Below are 20,590 nucleotides of genomic sequence, written 5' to 3' on the forward strand. Positions count from 1 at the left end.
ATAGATAGAGTGGACAGCCAGCGCCTCTTTCCCAGGACACCAATGCTCAATACAAGAGGGCATGGCTTTAAAGTAATGGGTGAGAAGTTCAAGGGAGATATCAGAGGAAGGTTTTTTACCCACAGAGTGGTTGGGGCATGGAATGCGCTGCCTGGGGCGGTGGTAGAGGCAGGTACATTGGTCAAATTCAAGAGATTACTAAATAAGCATATGGAGGAATTTAAAATAGAGGGATATGTGGGAGGAAGGGGTTAGATAGTCTTAGGTGAGGTTTAAAGGTCAGCACAACATTGTGGGCCAAAGGGCCTATATTGTGCTGTAGTGTTCTATGGTTCTATGGTTTCCAGGAGGACATGGTGGGGGAATACACGATGGCACAAATCGTAGAGCCGCTGCCTCACAGCTCCAGTGACCCAGGCTCAACCCTGACCTCCGGCGCTGTCTGTGTGGAGTTTGCACGTTCTCCCTGTGACCAGGTGGGTTTCCCCTGGGTTCTCCGGTTTCCTCCCACATCCTAAAGACATGCTGGTAGATTAATTGGCCGCTGTAAGTTGCCCTGAGTGTGGTAAATGGAAGAGAATTTAGAGCTGAAGGGGAATTGATGAGGAAATAAGTGGAGAAGTGTGACTTATGTGATTGCTCCTAGAGCTAGCATAGACTCAATGGGCCAAACAGCCTGCTTCTATGTCATAAGAAAATATAGGAATATAAAGATATGAAATAAAATTATAAGAATTTGCACTGTAAATAGAAAGGACCTTTTTCCCTTAACAGAGAACTCAGTAACTCAAAAAGGATACATTTACATTCATTGCGAGAAGGTTTAGAGGGGATTTGAAGAAGTATTTAACTCAGTGAGTGGTGGGGTCTGGGAACCCCTCAGTATATTCAGAAAGTATCAGGATGAGTGCTTGAAGGTCCGTGGACTGCAAGGCTATGGATGGGTGGTGAAATTAAACATAGATCCATATTTAGTGTAAATCCATCTGTACTGCAGACAGTTCTGGTCACCCTGCATAGGAAGGATATCATTAAACTGTGGAGGGGTTGCAAAAAAGGTTCACAAGGGTGTTGCCAGGACTAGAGGGCTTGAGTTATAAGGAGAGACCGGATAGGCCGGGACTGTTTTCCCTGGAGCGAAGGAGGCTGAGGGGTGACGTTATAGAAGTTTATAAGGAGCAGAGGTTTAAGGGGAAAGATTTAAAAGTGGACCTGAGGGGCAACTTTTTCCACACAGAGGGTGGTGGGTGTGTGGAACGAGCTGCCAGAGGAAGTGGTAGAGGTGGGTACAATTACAGTGCTTAAAAGGCATTTGGACATGTAGATGGATAGGAAAGGTTTAGAGGGACATGGGCCAAACGCAGGTAAATGGGAATAGCTCAGTTGGGCAACTTGGTTGGCATGGGATGTGTTGGGCCGAATGGCCTGTCTCCGTGCTGTATGACTCGATGACTCTAGTCAGCACAGACATGATGAGCCGAGTTGCCTCCTTTTGCACGGCAGGATCCATGTGGGGGGGGGTTCTGAGATGGAGAAGGAATGACAGACGGTGACCCCATGGATTGTGGAAGTGTTTCAATGGGTTCACAAGAACACAAGACAAAGGAGCAGAAGTAGGCCATTCGGCCGATCGAGTCTGCTCATCGGCCCATCGAGTTGGCCAGAAGATGATGGCCACAGGGGTTGACCTACTTCGGGGAAGCATCAATATCAGTCGGTCACTGAAAGAACCAACAGGGACCAAGAGAACCTTCTCCACCAGAGAGCAGGGGGAACAGGGAGTGGCTGAGGGCAACATCTGTGGGTAAACTGGTTCCACACAAGCAGGAGAGCGATAGAAGGATAGCGAAGGGGTAAATAAAGGAGCGGGGAGAGGGTTCAGAGGGAGGATTAACACAATGTGCAGCACGACAAGTTTCTTCTAGGTGAATATTTCAAAACACAGTGCAAGAACCTGTTTTGTCAACTCTCCTGTTGTGACAGAGACACAGGAGATGCAGAGTGTAAGAGTATTGTCCCAACTTGTGACCAATCTGGAATGTTTTTACACCATCGTGTGTAATTCTGGTCGCCCCATTACAGGAAGGATGTGGAGGCTTTGGAGAGGGCGCAGAAGAGGTTTGCCGGGATGCTGCCTGGATTAGAGAGCATGTGCTATAAGGAGAGGTTGGACAAGCTTAGGTTGTTTTCTCTGGAGCGTCAGAGGCTAATAGCAGTTTATAAACTTATGACAAGCATAAATAGGGTAGACAGAATCTATTTCCAGGGTAGAAACGTCAAATATTAGAGGAGAGGTGAGAGGGAGAAAGTTTACAGGAGATGTGCGGGGCAAGTTTTTTTTTAAAGAGAGTGGTGGATGCCTGGAATGGGCTGCCAGGGGTGGTTGTGGAGGCACATGTGGTAGAGGTGTTTAAGAGGGTGTTAGACACTTGAATCTGCAGGGAATGGAGGGATATGGATCATATGCAGGCAGAAAAAATTTAGTTTGATTTGGCATTATGTTCAACACAGACACAGTGAGCCAAAGGGCCTGTTCCTGTTACTGTGCCTCTGTATACATGTACTTGTGCGTAGGACAATAAACTCGACTTTGGAGCCTTGCTTCCCCTTTGCTCCCCTCCCTCCCACCCTCTGCCCCCCCTCCCTCCCACCCTCTTCCCTCTGTATCTCCCTTTATCCATCATTATGTGTGACCATCTAGTCCCTAATGCCTACAGTTGGCAGAATCTTACTATGTGCCACTTAGCTAGCAGGATTCCTACATGCCAATGACCAAGGACAAGCTGTTCCTTTATTCAGAACCCCCTTAAGTCGTTGGGTTTATTGTCATGTGCACAAGTGCAGTGAGGTACAGATACAATGAAAAGCTTGCTTGCAGCAGCATCACAGGCATGTAGGTACAGACAGCACACAGAACATGAATTGTACGTAAAAGTGAAGGAGAAGACTGGGCAAAAAGGCATGGCAGTGTAGCGGTTAGCGTAACGCTATTACAGTGCCAGCGACCCGGGTTCAATTCCCGCCGCTGTCTGTAAGGAGTTTGTACGTTCTCCCCGTGTCTGCCTGGGTTTCCTCCGGGTGCTCCGGTTTCCTCCCACGTTCCAAAGACGTACGGGTTAGGAAGTTGTGGGCGTGCTATGTTGGCGCCGGAAGCGTGGCGACACTTGGGGGCTGCCTCCGGAACACTCTACGCAAAAGATGCATTTCACTGTGTGTTTCGATGTACATGTGACTAATAAAGAAATCTTATCTTATGTTCTACGTACGCTGACAGGCACCTGATGCTGGAACTGGGATCCTCACGCTCCAATGGGATCAGGACAGAGATAATTACTATTCAGATGTATTTATGCAGGGGCCACTCGCTGGAACAGCCTTTATGCTCCATCCCTGATCAACGCTGAACTGAGGCCATTTCCAAGGACAGTGAAGGGCCAACCACACTGGTGGGTCTGGAGTCACATATCGCCAAGGTTGGCAGGTTTCCACCCCCAAAGGACATTGGTGAAATTAATGGACGCTTTCCCAATAAAACAGCAGTTTCATGGTGAGCACTTCCAAGACCAGACTCGTAAACCTAGGTGTTTTTAAATTTAAATTCCCCAGCCAACATGGTGGGACTCGAACCCATGCGCTTGGATCAACCAAGTCTCTGGCTGCCAGTTCAGTAAGCCCACAGCTTTCTGGAACATCTCCAGGGTAGAGAGGGCAAACCACCATCGAGCTGTGAGGTGATCATGTTCTGAGCGGAGAGAGTGAATGCGGACAGCAAGGTGTTCCAGGAGCCAGCAGGTACCAATGGAGTTGGAGGAAGCAGGTAGACACAGAAGGAGGTCATACGGCCAATAGCGGCTCCCAGGGGAGTAATTCCACCGTCCCCATTTCCCCTTTAAGAGTCATAGACTTAGTACAACATGGAAACAGGCTCTCCAACTGAACTTGTCCATACCAATCAAGATGCCCATCTAAGCTAGTCCCATTTGCCCACATTTAGCCCATATCCCACTAAACCTTTCCAATCCATGTACCTGTCCAAGTGCCTTTTAAATGTTGTTAATGTACCCGCCTCAATCAGTTCCTCTGGCAGATCGTTCCATATACTGACCACCCTCTGGGTGAAAAAGTTGCCCCTCGGGTTCCTATTAAATCTCTATCCTCCCCCTTCTCATTTCCCTGTACACCCGCAGAAAGGGTAGGTCTGGAATCAAACCTGGGGAAACTTCTGCTGGATCGCTGAGCACCACCTCCCCTTCCGCGGGAGTGGGCGTTAACCGCTCGGAGAGTTGCCAAGCTTCATACATCTCAGTCTCAGGAGAAAGGTCGGGAGAGCCCATCACACTCGATGAGGTGTCGAGGTCTGGTTCCGTCTCCGGAGTTGGGTCAGTGTGGAAGGTGAGAAGAGACGTCCTGATTGTGACGTCTTCAACGGACTCAGTCACCAGCGTCTCGGCCTTCGAGGAGGACAGCGGGTATGAGGGCAACGTTGGCTGCTGGGCAGGACGGGTCGTCCAAGACCAGACCTCAGAGAACTGAGAAGATCGGAATGGCCGCTGTGCCAGGGGAGGTAGAGGAGTAGACAGGTCCAAGAGCTGGTAAATCATACCTGGTCCTGCAAAAGGCGAAGCATTGGGTTAGGCAGCAACCGTGAATGGTTTCCTTTTTTATACAAGTTCAAGTTTATTGTCATGGACTGACATACCCAGGGTATAAGTGCCATGGAGGTCAGCTTTTTGCAGCAGCAGCACAGCACATTACAAAGATGACAGACATAAATTACATGACCTTAAAGTAACAGGGAGGGTGACGAAGGAGGAGACACTTGGCACGGAGTCATACAGCACGGAAACAGGCCTTTCGGCCCAACTGGTCCATGCCGACCAAGATGCCCATCCAAGCTAGTCCTACTTGCCAGCATTTGGTCCATAACCTTCTAAACCTTTTCTATCCCTGTACCTGTCCAACTGTCTTTTAAATGTTGTTATTGAACCTGCTTCCACTTCCTCTGGTAGTTCATTCCATACACGCACCACCTTCTGTGTTAAGAAGTTGCCCCGCAGGTTCCTATTAAATCTCTCCCTTCTCACCCTAAACCTATTCCCTCTAGTTCTTGATTCCCCAACCCTGGGAAAAAGACTTTGTGCATTCCCCCTATCTATGCCCCTCATGATTTTATACACCTCTATAAGATCACCTCCCAGTCTCTTACACTCCTAGCCTGCCCAACATCTCCCGATAACACAGTTCCTCTAGTCTTGGCAACATCCTTGTAAATCTTTCTAGTTTCCTAACATCTTTCCTATAGCAGAACTGAAAACTGAACACAATATTCCAAGTGCAGCCTTACGAGTGTCTTGTACAAGTCAGGGTACTGAGTACAAGAGTTGGGAAGTTATGTTGCAGTTGTACTATTGGCAATTCATTTATTATTGTCACATGTATAAAATACAGTGAAAAGCTTTTGTTTACGTGCCATCCAGACAGATCATTCCATACGTAAGTACATCATTCCATACTTGCTGCAGCATTCCTAGCCTCTGACCTGCTCTTGCCGTCGTGGCTATCCCTCGAGGTCGAGGATGATGGTCTTCGTTCCATTGATCTATTTATGGGCTCTCAAGTGGCTTTTCACCGCTTTCATGCCGGTTGACTAGGAGCTTCCAGCCATCACATTGCCTGCTCCCGTCACCCTCCCCTGATCGCCGAAAGACTTGAGAAGTAGCCCACAGAGCGAAGACACCTGTACGTGTATTTGTTTAACATGTATTGATGTTGCACTACAAAAAGCACACGATACTTCACAAATCAACCAATGGCATGGAAACCACGATGATTGGAGCTGATGGATTTGTTGCAGCCTTCATCCGCCTTCACAGCCGTTGAGTTCGAAGTAATTTCGTCCGCCTGTTCCACCGTTGAGGTCTTGGCTGGATTGTTCTTTGTCAGGGGCCTCACCATCGACCTTACCGCCATGGGTGACCCTACCAGGAGCATAGCTCCAGACAGCATCGCTCTCGGGATCTCAGGACCACACAAGCTTCTCCACCACGACAAGCTGACAATCCATGGACAATCCTGCTCTTGCACCCACACTGTGTATTGGTTTATTATTGTCACATGTACTGAGGTACAGTGAAAAACTTTGTTTTGCATGCCATCCATACAGATCATTTCATTACACAGTGCATTGAGGCAGTACAAGGGAAAACAATGACAGAATGCAGAATAAAGTGTTACAGTTACAGAGAAAGTGCAGTGCAGGCAGACAATAAGGTGCAAGGCCATAATGAGGTAGATTGTGAGGTCAGAGGAGTCCATCTTATCGTACTAGGGGACCATTCAATAGTCTTATAACAGTGGGACAGAAGCTGTCCTTGAGCCTGGTGGTACGTGCTTTCAGGCTTTTGTATCTTCTGCCCAATGGGAGAGGGGAGAAGAGAGAATGTCCAGGGTGGGAGGGGTCCTTGATTATGTTGGCAGCTTTACCGAGGCAGCGAGAAGTGTAGGCAGAGTCCATGGAGGGGAGGCTGGTTTCCGTGATGTGCTGAGCTGCGTCCACAGCTCTCTGCAGTTTCTTGCGGTCTTGGACAGAGCAGTTACCTGTACTGTTATCTCTGTTTTGAGCTGCAGTTGTTAACTGACCCTGTGAATACCTTTGGATAATTTAGTACATGAAAGGCATTATTACTGTTGTTTGCTCTGTCTGTGTCAATGTTTAGTTGAGTGATTTAAAATGCTTATAATAAAAACAGAAAATTCTGGAAACGCTCAGCAGGTCAGGCAGCATCCATGGAGAGAGACAAAGAGTTAACATTTCAGAATGAAGACCCTTCACCAGATCTGATAGCTGTGTTTCCCTCTCCACAGATGCTGCCTGACCTGCTGAGTGTTTCCTGCATTTCCTGATTTTATTTCACCTTTCCAGCATCTGCAGTTTTCAGATTTTTATTGAAACATTGTTGTAATACATGTGCTGTTTAACTCAGAGAAGCATGCTTGCCCTAAGCTGGGCACTGCTGGTTTGAGTCCCACTCTGGAGACTTAAGCACAGAAATCTTGGCTGATGCTTCACAGTGGCACTGTCAAGGGCACTGTATTTTGGATGAAAGGTTCAATCAGGGCACTGTCTGCTCTCTCAATTGAAGGTCACAAGTTCCACAATACTGGAGCCAGGGCATCAAAATCTGGTCCATGATATTCCAATTAAGATCTGTTTAGAATCAGAATCAGGTTTATTCTCACTTACTTATATAACGTGAAATGTGTTGTTTTGCGGCAGCAGAACAGTGCAAAGATATAAAATTACTATAAATTACAAAATAAATAAAACAAAAAAAGGAATAACGAGGTAGCGTTCATGGACCGTTCAGAAATCTGATGGCAGAGGGGAAGAAGCTGTTCCTGAAACGTTGAGTGTGGGTCTTCAGGCTCCTGTACCTCCTCCCCGATGGTAGTAATGAGGAGATAGCATATCCCAGATGATGAGGGTCCTTAATGATGGATGCTGCCTTCTTGAGGCATCTCCTCTTGAAGATGTCCTCGATGGTGGGGAGGGTTGTGTCCGTGACGGAGCTGGTTGAGTCTACAACCCTCTGCAGCTTCTTGTGATCCTGTGCATTAGAGCCTCCATACCAGGCGGTGAGGCGACTAGTCAGAATGCTCTCCACCTTACAAATGTAGAAATTTGCAAGAATCTTTGGTAACATACCAAATTTCCTCAAACTCCGAATGAAGTAGAGCCACTGGTGTGCCTTCTTCATGATTGCATCAATATATTGGGCCCAAGATAGATCCTCTGAGATGTTGACGCCCAGGAACTTGAAGCTGCTCACCCTTTCCACCGCTGACCCCTCAATAAGGACTGGTGTGTGTTCTCCCGACTTCTCCTTCCTGAAGTCCACAATCAGTTCCTTGGCCTTGCCGATGTTGAGTGCGAGGTTGTTGTTGCAACACTACTCAAACCAGCTCGACTGAATTCAGCAGCTCGGTTTCTCATGTTTTATTCCATGCATGGTACAACTCACATTCAGTCAAAGTGCTGGTGTTGAACTTCTCTCTGTGACATGCCAGAAGGCGAGAGTGCTTCTGGGGCCTCATGTTCCGCACACCACAGCAATTCACTGAGACCACCGCCTTATGCATTGCAACAGTCAAAGAAATAATTATTGCGTCAGTTGCAGTTCCTTCAGTGAGGATGATTTCTTTCACCTTGGAACAGAAATATGGTCGAGACCCTGCAGTGATGAAGGAATGGCGACATACAACTTCCTATGTTGCTGATGACTCTAGAATAGCAGAGGAAGTTGTGAAGAAGATGTAGAGGCTACAAAGGGATGTGGATAGTTTATACTCTCTCTACAATTGGGAATAGTCATTGCCTGGCATATTAACCTGTTGTCTAGGATTTATTGCACGTGACCATAGACTGCTTTGGAATGTCTTCACTATTGGTATTGGTTTATTATTGTCACCTGTACTGAGGTACAATGAAAAACTTGTCTTGCATTCCAATCGTATGGGTCAATTCATTACACAGTGCAGTTACATTGAGTTAGTACAGAGTGCATTGAGGTAGTGCAGGTAAAAACAATAACAGTACAGAGTAAAGTGTCACAGTTACAGAGAAAGTGCAGTGCAATAAGGTGCAAGGTAGATCATGAGGTCAGAGTCCATCTCATCGTATAAGGGAACCATTCAATAGTCTTATCACCATGGGATAGAAGATGTCCATGAGCCTGGTGGTACGTGCCCTCAGGCTCCTGTATCTTCGACCTGATGGAAGAGGAGAGAAGAGAGAATGACTCAGGTTGGTGGGGTCTTTGATTATGCTGGCTGCTTCACCAAGGCAGCAAGAGGTAAAGACAGAGTCCATGGAGGAGAGGCTGGTTTCCGTGACGCACTGGGCTGTGTCCGTATTTAAGGTGTATGATAAGATAGACTCTTGACCTCACAAGCTACCTCATCATGGCCTTGCACCTTATTGTCTGCCTGCACTGCACTTTCTCTGTACTTGTAATACTTTATTCTGCATTCTGTTATTGTTTTACCCTGTACTACCTCAATGCACTGTGTAATGAATTGATCTGTACGATCGGTATGCAAGACACGTTTTTCACTGTACCTTGGTACAAGTGACAATAACAAACCAATACCAATTCCAACAGAAATGCAAGTTCTTCTTGTTCATTCATATTCACACCAGCGCAGTGAACTAACTGACTGCACCACCCCTGTCTCTCCACCGGCAACCAACATTCACAGTACCTTGAATGCAGTAGGATTTCCTAGGAGCGATAACAAACACTGTTTAATACTGACCCACACAGTAAGAAGCAAGGCAAATGATGCAATGCCCAGTGAAAGAGATGGGTTTTAAGAAGCATCTTAAAGGAAAGCCACGTGGAGAAAGGAGAAGCTTAAGGAGATTATCTCTGGAGCTTAGTGCCTTGGAAGCTGAAGGCACAGTTGAATGTACAACCTGTATCCAAGTCTTTACTTTAATGCAGTATAAGGTTCACTCCATATTCCACACATCTCATGGTATAATGCAGGAAAAATTCCGATGTTCAACCAAGCTCCTTCCATTGTATGTCAATGGAAATAGCTGGATCTGCCTTCACACAACTGTACACATTACTTGTTGTGGTTCACACAAACTTAAACTGCATTCCCTGCATTTATAGGAATAAAAGGCACATAATCAAAGTGTTCCGGTATTAAGACCATAAAACCATAAGATACAAGAGCAGAGTTAGGCCATTCGGCCCATCGAGTCTGCTCCGCCATTCAATCATGGCTTTTTTTTCTTTTCTCGACCCTATTTTCCCACCTTCTCCCCGTAACCCTGAACCCCCTGACCAGCCAAGAGCCTATCAATCTCTGCCTTAAATACACCCAATGACTTGGCCTCCACAGCCCTCTGTGGCAATGAATTCCACAGATTCACCACCCTCTGGCCAAAGAAATTCCTCCTCATCTCAGTTCTAAATGGACATCCCTTTACTCTGAGGCTGTGCCCTCAAGATCCTAGACTCTCCTACTGATGGAAACATCCTCTCCACGTCCACCTTATGCAGGCCTTTCGGTATTCGTATTCAGGGGAACTGCTGAGGTGGATGAGGAGAAACGATTCTGGCTGATCAAGAAGTCTGTGATCTGTACCTACCAACAGTGAAATTAGATTTGATCAGATGAGTTTATTGTCATGTACACCAGGGTGCAATGAAGTTCCTTGCTCACGTGAAGCTCACAGAGTAAACAGTGTACATGCTAATAATAAATACAAAAATAAAAAACAAAAGGGGCAACACGGTAGTGTAGCGGTTAGCATAACGCTATTACAGCGCCAGCAACCCAGGTTCAATTCCCGCTGCTGTCTGTGAGGAGTTTGTACGTTCTCCCCGTGTCTGTGTGGGTTTCCTCCGGGTGCTCCGGTTTCCTCCCACATTCCAAAAACGTACGGGTTAGGAAGTTGTGGGCATTCTCTGTTGGCGCCGGAAGCGTGGCGACACTTGCGGGCTGCCCCCAGAACACTCTACGCAAAAGACGCATTTCACTGTGTGTTTCGATGTATATGTGACTAATAAATAAATCTTAAAATATCTTAAATACAACAAAGAGTGTGAAACAGCAGAAGGGTGCACAGATTGTAGTACAATACTCATCACCAAACCCCGAGACCTGGGACTCTACACCTCCCTCTGCAACTGGATCCTTGACTTTCTGACCAACAGACCACAATCAGTGAGAATAGGCAGCAATACCTCCGCCGCGATTATTCTCAACACTGGTGCCCCACAAGGCTGCATCCTCAGCCCCCTACTCCACTCCTGATACACTCATGACTGCCTGGCCAGATTCTGTTCTAACTTCATCTATGAACGATATGCAAGACAAGTTTTTCACTGTACCTCGGTACATGCGATAATAATAAACTGTTACGGATTAGGTTACTATTTGCTGAATGTCCCTTTAAGACATAGTACAGTAGTGTGTGTGTGTGTGTGTGTGTGTGTGTGTGTGTGTGTGTGTGTGTGTGTGTGTGTGTGCGCACGCGCGTGTGTGGCATTATTACAACAGCAACAGGAGATAACAACGTGCTGACGTTTTAGTTCAGTCAGAGTCAGAAGGAGAGAGGGGAGAGAGAGACACTGCCTGCTGGCCTCTGTATCGATCGATGAAAAACAATGACTGTGTCTGTCACTATAATCCACGTATGGATTTGTGGAATAAAGCAGTGGAAGTCCACTTTGTCATTAACCTGTAGTGGGAAACAGGTATTTTTGTGGACGGCCACTTATCGAATGCCTTCAGGGTGGCAGATACTTCGGAACAAAGCAATGGAGATCATCGGAGATTGAGGTGTCGTATGGGTTCATTCGTGGAACATGTGGATTTCGTAATTTCTCTCTACATTTTCTCCAGTCAACGGTGGCTTCACAAAAGCCTTTGCTCGCATTTCACCTGATGACTTGCTGAACTTAACTTTCAGAACTATTCCTAGACTTGGGGTTTGGGAATTTGCCACACACACACACTTTGAGTTTAGTTTTGGGGATTATGTTTGATATCTAACGTTTTTTACTTTTCTTATTATTACAAGTAGTTATTAATAAGATAGTTTTCCACACTTGTACATGACTCGGTGTGTTTCTATTGTTGCTGGTACGTAACAAAACCAATTAACAATTACCAATCCTGCACGTGGAAGAGACTTGGAATTATCTTCCACAATGGCGACTCATCAGTTGTCAATTTTAAGTCCGAGGCCGTCAGATTTTGTTAACCAAAGGAGTGTGAGACAAGAGTGAGTGCATGGAGTTGGGTGACAGATCAGCTAATGTTCTGAACGTCAGGTTAGGACTGAGGGGGTGCATGGCCTCTTTCTCTGCCAACATTCCAATTACCCTCACGACGCAGTGCTCTCTCCCAAATGCTGTGTGCCCAAGAGCTCGGTATTTCTCTCAATAAAATAAACTGGTATGCCGCAGACTGTTAAAACTGTGAGATATAGCCTTTACCTTGCCAATGTATTCCTCACTGTGAGTTTAAGTGACTGAGTATTCATTAGAATGAGCTGTAAATGTGACAAATGCAAAGCACTCCATAGCCAGGGAATAAAAATCTCTCAAGAGGAAAGTGAAATAGTGGAACCTTTTCTTTATACACTCTACCCTGACCCCCAGAACATCCATCATGGAGACACAAGAGACTGCAGATGCTGGAATCTGGAGCAACACACAAGGCTGACGTTTCTGGTCGAGACCCTTCATCTGGACAGGGTCTTGACCCGAAACATTGACTGTCCATTTCCCTCCATAGATGCTGCCTGACTCGCTGAGTTCCTCCAGCTTTTTGTGTGTTGTTCCAAAAAATCTATCATGTTGGGATTAAGAAGGCAATGGAGTCAAAGAGCACGGAAACAGGCCCTTCAGCCCAACTGGTCCATGCCGACCATAGTACCCACCTAAGCAAGTCCCATTTGCCCGCATTTGGCCCATATCCCTCTAGACCTTTCCTATCCATGTACCTGTCCAAATGCCTTTTAAATGTTGTTAATGTGCCTGCCTCAGCTACTTCAATTGTAAATGTCAAAATTGAGATTCATAGATTTTAATCTAGGTGTTCAGGTTTATGGAAGTGAATCAGGTGAATGGAGTTAAGATACACCATGATCCACATCAATGGTCGGTCAGAATTAAAGAGCTGAATGGCCTCCTCCTGTTCCAACGTTCTTACCACAAGCCACAGTGAGTGAAACGGTTCACCGAATATAGAAAATAGAACATTTCAGCAATGGAACAGTCCCTTCAGCCCACAATGTCTGTGCCAAGCATGATGCCAAACTAAACTAAATCCCTTCTGCCTGCACATAATCCATATCCTTCCAATCCCTGCGTGTTCCTGTATCGGTATTGGTTTATTGTTGTCACTTGTACCGAGGCAAAACTTGTCTTGCATACCAATCGTACAGGTCAATTCATTACACAGTGCAGTTACATTAAGTTAGTACAGAGTGCATTGATGTAGTACAGGTAAAAACAATAACAGTACAGAGTAAAGTGTCACAGCTACAGAGAAAGTGCAGTGCAATAAGGTGCAAGGTCACAACAAGGTAGATGGTGAGGTCAGAGTCCATAAGCATCTTGAACGCCTCTATCGTATCTGCCTCCACTGCCACCCCTGGCAGCACGTTCCAGGCACCCACCACTGTCTGTGTAAACACCTTGCCCCACACATCTCCTTTAAACTTTACCCTTCTCACCTTTAAGCTATACCGACTAGTCTTCAACATTCCTACCCTGGGAAAAAGATTCTGTCTACCCTATCTATGCCTCTCATAACTTTATAAATTTCCATCAGGCCTCCCCTCAGCCTCCAATGCTCCAGAGAAAACAATCAAAAATTATATATAAAGTTAAATATTAAATATAAGATTAAATTCAAAAATAAAATTTAAAAATTAAATAAACACTCCCCCATGACATAAATATTCCAATGAGAATGTGGTCCAAGAATAACCATTAAAATATTAAACTTCAGCCATCTTGCGGAAGTTCCAAATGCTTGGGAGAGGTAATTTTGTAATCTCAGAGTTCCAGATCAGCTATGATAAACAAGCATTCACCACCCTTTCTTTGGCAGCCCCATGGTCATTTGTGTCATTTATTCTCTGGGTCACCATGATATCCCAAGCAGTCCCTTTCTGTTCCCCACCTCTCCACCTTCTCTGCATGACCGCAGAGAGAAATCGCAGAGAGTTGTGGGCACAGCCCAATCGATCAGGAAAACCAGCCTCCCCTCCATGGACTCCGTCTACACTTCCTGCTGCCTTGGGAAAGCAGCCGACATAATCAAGGACCCCTCCCACCCCGGTCATTCTCTCTTCTCCCCCCCTCCCGTCAGGCAGAAGATACAAAAGCTCAAAAACACATACCACCAGGCTCAAGAACAGCTCCTATCCCCGTTATCAGACTCTTGAATGGACCTCTTGTTCGATAAAGGTGCACTCTTGATCTCTCAATCTACTTCACCGTGGCCCTTATTTGTTAACCTGCACTGCACTTTCTCTGTAACTGTAAATTAACACTATATTCTGCATTCTGTTATTACGTTTCCCTTTGTACTACCTCAATGTACTATTTGGAATGATCTGTATGGATGGCATGTAAAACAAAGCTTTTCACTGTACCTCAGTACATGTGACAATAATAAACCAATTACTAATTACTTAACACATGTGTTTACTTGCTTTCCCAATTCTGATACAAGGTCATTAATTTGAAACATTGACAGTTTCTCTCTCCACAGTTGCTGCCTGACCTGCTGAGTTTTCCCAGCAGTTTCTGAGTTTTTATCAGATATCCAGCCTCTACAGACCTTTTTTTTAGCCTTCAGCCTCTAATTATCAGATATAAAGCAAAGGAAGTCTTTGTTTCAGAGCAACGGGAACAAGTGCCCTCATGTTGCAAGTATCCAGATGGTGTTGGCAAGCACAGAAGGTGTGGGCAAGCTGTTGTCAAACCTCCCGCCTCTCCTACCCTCAGACCTCTGTCTGCTCTCATCCATTGGCAGAGAGGAACATCAATTGTTCCACAGCTGTTACTGAACCTCACAGCGAGATCAAGGAAACATTCAAAAGCCTGCAGTCAAAAGGCGTCACAATCGCCTGCTGCCCCGCAGCTGAAGAGACGGGCATTCCTTCAGACCAGGTGACAGTGGAGAGACTGAGAGGGAGGAGGAGGAAGCGGTGCATTTCTTTGGCACCTTTGACAACCTGAAGACATCACAAAACACCTCACAGCCAATATTGGTATTGGTTTATTATTGTCACTTGTACCAAGGTACAGTGAAAAGCTTGTCTTACAAACCGATCGTACAGGTCAATTCATTACACAGTGCAGTTACATTGAGTTAGTACAGAGCGCATTGATGTAGTGCAGGTAAAAACAGTAACAGTACAGAGTAAAATGTCACAGCTGAAGAGGAAGTGCAGTGCAATAAGGTGCAAGGTCACAACAAGATAGGTCGTGAGGTCAGAGTCCATCTCATTGTATAAGGGAACCGTTCAATAGTCTTATCACAGTGGGGTAGAAGCTGTCCTTGAGCCTGGTGGTACGTGCCCTCAGGCTCCTGTATCTTCTGCCCGATGGAAGAGGAGAGAAGAGAGAATGTCCCAGGTGGGTGGGGTCTTTCATTATACATACTTCTCATAAACCGACCTTCCTGGAGTAATTGGTAATTGGTTTTTTAGTGTCACATGTACCGAGATACAGTGAAAAACTTTTGTTTCACAAAATCGCACAAGATCACAAGACAAGGGAGCAGAAGCAGGCCATTCGGCCCATCGAGTCTGCTCCAAGGAAAAGGGAAAAAAAGAAATGAGAAATGGGGAATGGGGGGGGGGGGGGAACAAAAAAAACCTATTCTAATCCCAATTTCCGGCCTTATCCCCATATCCCTTGATACCCTGACTATTTAGATATCTATCTATCTCCTCCTTGAACGCCCCCACTGATCTGGCCTCCACTGCTGTACGTGGCAAGGAGTTCCACAAATTGTTTGCATGCCATCCAGACAGATCATTCCATACATAAGTATATTGAGGCAGTAAGAAGGAAAACAAAACAGAATGCAGAATATAGTGTCACAGTAACTTGGGAAGAGCAAGATCCCACAAAGAGCTTAGAGGTGAAAGCGCCAATAATCTGTTTGAGTGATGTATTGGTATTGGTTTATTACTATCACTTGTACCGAGGTACAGTGAAAAACTTGTCTTGCATACTGATCGTACAGGTCAATTAGCGTAGCGGTTAGCATAACGCTTTACAGCGCCAGCGACCCGGGTCCAACTCCGGCCACTGTCTGTAAGGAGTTTGTACGTTCTCCCTGTGTCTGCGTGGGTTTCCTCCGGGTGCTCCGGTTTCCTCCCACATTCCAAAGACGTACGGGTTAGGAAGTTGTGGGCATACTGTGTTGGCACTGGAAGCATGGCGACACTTACGGGCTGCCCCCAGAACATTCTATGCAAAAGATGCATTTCACTGTGTGTTTCGATGTACATGTGACTAATAAAGATATCTTATCTCTTATCTTAATTCATTACACAGTGCATTGAGGTAGTCAGGGTAAAAACAATAACAGAATACAGAGTAAAGTGTCACAGCTACAAGGAAGTGCACTGCAGGTAGACAATAAGGTGCAAAGTCAAACTAGGTAGATTGTGAGGTCAAGAGTCCATCTCATTGTATAAGGGAACTGTTCAATAGTCTTACCACTGTGGGGTAGAAGCTGTCCTTGAGCCTGGTGGTACATGTCCTCAGGCTCCTGTATCTTCTGCCTGATGGAAGAGAGAATGTCCCAGGTGGGTGGGGTCTTTGATTATGCTGGCTGCTTCGCCAAGGCAGCAAGAGGTAAAGACAGAGTCCATGGAGGAGAGGCTGGTTTCCATGTTGTGCTGGGCTGTGTCCACAACTCTCTGCAGTTTCTTGCGGTCTTGGGCAGAGCAGTTGCCATACCAAGCCGGGATGCATCCAGATAGGATGCTTCCTATGGTGCATCGATAAAAGTTGCTGAGTGTCAAAAGGGGTCGTGCCAAATTTCTTTAGCCTCCTGAGGAAGTAGAGGCACTGGTGAGCTTCTTGGCCGTGGAGTCGAAATGGTTGGACCAGTAGAGGGCTAACCCTCACCTCAGGCAGACGCCCATATCCTGGTCTCTTATGTCCACTATAGTTAACCTGGTGGTACTGGGACTCGAGACTTAAAAGTTGTGGGGTCAAATCCCACTGAAGCACAATATTTAACAGTCGCCCGTAAAGACATACTGACTGTTGAAGGTTATCATTTGGATGAGGACAGGGAAGTTCTTCCTAATTATTTTGTCCATTAAATCTGGAACTAAATCTGACCTCAGTAACAGTAACCATGCAACACTGGGATTGTTTGGAGTATTACATGCAGTTCTGGTTGCCCCATTACAGGAAGGATGTGGAGACTTTGGAGAGGGTGCAGAGGAGATTCACCAAAGTGTGGCCTGGGTTAGAGGGTATGAGCTGGAAGAAGAGTTTGGACAAACTTGGATTGTTTTCTCTGGAGCATCAGAGGCTGAGGGAGCCATCTGATAGAAGTTTATGAGAGGCATAGATACGGTAGATAGTCTTTTTTCCACGTTAAAGATGTCAAATACTAGGGGGCATAGCTTTATGGTGCAAGGGGGAAGGTTTAAAAGTGATTTGACACAGAGAGTGCTTGGAATACACTGCCAGGGGAGGTGGCGGAAGCAGATACGACTGCAATGTTTAAGAACCATCTGGACAGGCAGGTGAACAGGCAGGGAATGGAGGGATATGTACCATTTGCAGGCAGACGGGATTAGTTTAGATTGGCATCATGCTTGGCACAGACACCATGGGCCAAAGAGCCTGTTCCTGTGCTGTACTGTCCTATGTTCCACAATACCCATCTGGTTCACTCATGTCCTTCAGAAACATATATATGTGGCCAATATATAACTCCAGACCCACCCATGCGGTTGACTATAAACTGCCTCCCTGTTACAAGGGCAATTGGGGATGGACAATCAATGTCAGCAACATCCCATGGATTAATAAGAAATCATTTCTCTCTCAGTCAACATTTCCGAAATTCGTATTATTTCATCGCTGTTTGTTGGATCTGCTGACTGCAAATTGGCTCTGACTTTTCCTATAAAATCTGTGCTTCAGATGTACTTCAGTGGCTGTCGAGAACTTTGGGATGTCCCAGGGCCGTAGATATCTTGTGATCTATCTTTCTTTGAAGAGCAGCCATGGGACGTCTTACATCTACCTACCACAGGAAACTGCAGAGAGCTGTGAACACGACCCAGTCTATCACGAAAGCCAGCCTCCCTCCTCTATCTACACTTCCTGCTGCCTCAGGAAAACAGTCAACATAATCAAAGAACCCTCCCACCCTGGTCATTCTCTCTTCTCCCCCCTCCTGGGCAGAAGATACAAAACCTTGAGAGCACAAACCACCAGGCTCAAGGACAGCTTCTATCCCGCTGTAGTAAGACTCTTTCCATGGACTCTTCTCCATGGACTCTGTCTACACTTCTTGCTGCCTCGGTAAAACAGACTGAATAATCAAAGACCCCACCCACCCCAGACATTCTCTCTTCTACCCCCCCCCCATCGGGCAGAAGATGCAAAATCCTGAAAGCACGTACCACCAGGCTCAAGGACAACTTCTATCCTGCTGCTATAAGACTTTTGAACTGTTCCCAAATACAATAAGATGGATTTGTGACCTCACAATCTACCTCGGAATGGCCCTTGCACCTTATTGTCTGCCTGCACTGCACTTTCTCTGTAACTGTAACACTTTATTCTGCATTCTGTTATTGCTTTACCCTGTACTACCTCAATGCACTGTTGCGATGAAATGATCTGTATGGATGGCATGCAAAACAAAGTTTTTCACTGCACCTCAGTACATGTGACAATAATAAACCAATTTACCAATTTGAACGGACCTCTTGTATGATAAATAACTCCTGATCTCCCAATCTACCTCATTATGGCCTTGCACCTTATTGTTTGCCTGCACTGCACTTTCTCTACAACTATAACACTATATTCTGCATTCTGTTATTGCTTTTCCTTTTGTACTACCTCAACGTACTTATGTATGGAATGATCTGTCTGGATGGCAAGCAAACAAAAGCTTTTCACTGTATCGCAGTACATGTGACAATAATAAACCAATTACCAATGTAATTGAAGGCGTAATCTGGACCATCACCATTAAAAGGCAGGAGGTTTGACTGCGCTGGCACTGACATAACAACCACTCTTTTAATGTGAGCATTGTGAAACTGGCGAACTTTATTAGACAGGCAAGATTCGTGTTGGCGTCCCATGAATTAAGTGAATGCAGCTGTAATTCCAAATGGCCTGATCTTTCAATTCTGTACAGCAGCATCCATCCAGACAGGAGCAACCAATACTACAGGCAGCGGGCAGACTTGACAGGAGCACAGTGTACTTGAACAAAGGCCGATGACCTAGAATGAGCCTGCACTGGAGCCTCTCCAGTTGACACCACAGCTCTGTTGAAGCTGCAGCAGCTGTCGAAACCTGTGCCAGTCTTCAGGGTGAAGGAGGGAGCCAGAAACACAGGCAGTGTGCTGCCCCACTTGTGGCTGTGTTTAACAAATCGGCTTTGCTCATTGAGGTGGACGGACGTGCTGGATAAACCTGGCACAGGCGCTCCTTTGGAGAGCTGAGATTATGTAATGACAGACATCGATGTCCGACAGTTCAACGTCAGGACTGACCATCGCACGGCGCAGGCGATCTCAGCCACAACCTGCATTGGTGTAGTGCCCAGTGAAATGGACAGGAAGGCTATCAAACAAATTTGGCACCGAAATACACAGTTAAGTAGGTTTTTCACAAAGAGAGTGGTGGGATGAGCTGCCAGAGGAAGTGGTAGACATTTAAAAGTCATTTGGACAGGTACAAATGCCTGCCAGCTCACCAGTGCCTCTATTTCCTCAGGAGGCTAAAGAAATTCGTCATGTCCCCTTTGACACTCACCAACTTTTACCGATGCACTATAGAAAGCATCCTATCTGGATGTATCACGGCTTGGTATGGCAACTGCTCTGCCCAGGACCACAAGAAACTGCAGAGAGTTGTGGACACAGCCCAGCGCATCACGGAAACCAGCCTCCCCCCCTTGGACTCTGTCTTTACCTCTCGCTGCCTTGGTGAAGCAGCCAGCATATTCAAAGACCCCACCCACCCGGGTCATTCTCTCTTCTCTCCTCTTCCATCAGGTAGAAGATACAGGAGCCTGAGGGCACGTACCACCAGGCTCAAGGACAGCTTCTATCCCACTGTGATAAGATTATCGAACGGTTCCCTTATACAATGAGATGGACTCTGACCTCACGATCTACCTTGTTGTGACCTTGCACCTTATTGCACTGCACTTTCTCTGTAGCTGCGACACTTTACTCTGGACTGTTATTGTTTTTACCTGTACTACCTCAACGCACTCTGTACTAACTCAATATAACTGCACTGTGTAATGAATTGATCTGTATGAACGGTATGCCAGACATGTTTTTCACTGTACCTCAGTACAGGTGACAATAATAAACCAATACCAATACATGGATGGGAAAGGTTTAGAGGGATACGGGCCAAACGCAGGGAAAGGGGACTTGCTCAGGTAGGCAACTTGGTTTGCACGGACAAATTGGGCCAAATGACACCGATGCTGAGGCCAATTTTGGTGGTTCATTAATAGCCATGCCAGAATAAGATAATTCAACCTGGGACCTGCAGGTTCAGTTCATCTGAGATCAACACTGGAACAGGGAAAGGCCATTCAGGCCCTCACATCTGTTCAATGAGGTCACAGAAAATCAGTGACTGGGCCCCAAGGAGCCTCAGATGGAGGAGACAGGAGAAGAAGGGAAGAGGGTTACAGGGAGGCAATTCCTGAAAGCACTGATTGCAATGTTGGAGCGACTGAGGTTAGGGAAAAGCAAGAGCCTGGGACTGTTGAATCACGGGCAATCATTTTGCCGAGCACCTGCGCT

The 20,590-nt window shown here is 46.1% G+C and overlaps 1 protein-coding gene across 3 annotated transcripts in view; it reads right to left on the minus strand.

Moving 5' to 3' along the window:
* Positions 1-20,590, minus strand: part of kiaa1549la (KIAA1549-like a) — a 266,633-nt gene that overhangs the window by 194,160 nt on the left and 51,883 nt on the right. For all 3 annotated transcript variants that reach the window (XR_007957416.1, XM_052029051.1, XM_052029050.1), the window contains exon 2: positions 4,211-4,609. Coding sequence is in view for 2 of the 3 variants with exons in the window: in XM_052029051.1 (XP_051885011.1) it covers positions 4,211-4,609 (399 nt within the window). In the remaining variant the exon portion in view is untranslated. The remainder of the gene's footprint in view (positions 1-4,210; positions 4,610-20,590) is intronic.

This window comes from Pristis pectinata, chromosome 14, assembly GCF_009764475.1.
Source record: "Pristis pectinata isolate sPriPec2 chromosome 14, sPriPec2.1.pri, whole genome shotgun sequence".
In the NCBI taxonomy this organism is placed as follows: Eukaryota; Metazoa; Chordata; class Chondrichthyes; order Rhinopristiformes; family Pristidae; genus Pristis; species Pristis pectinata.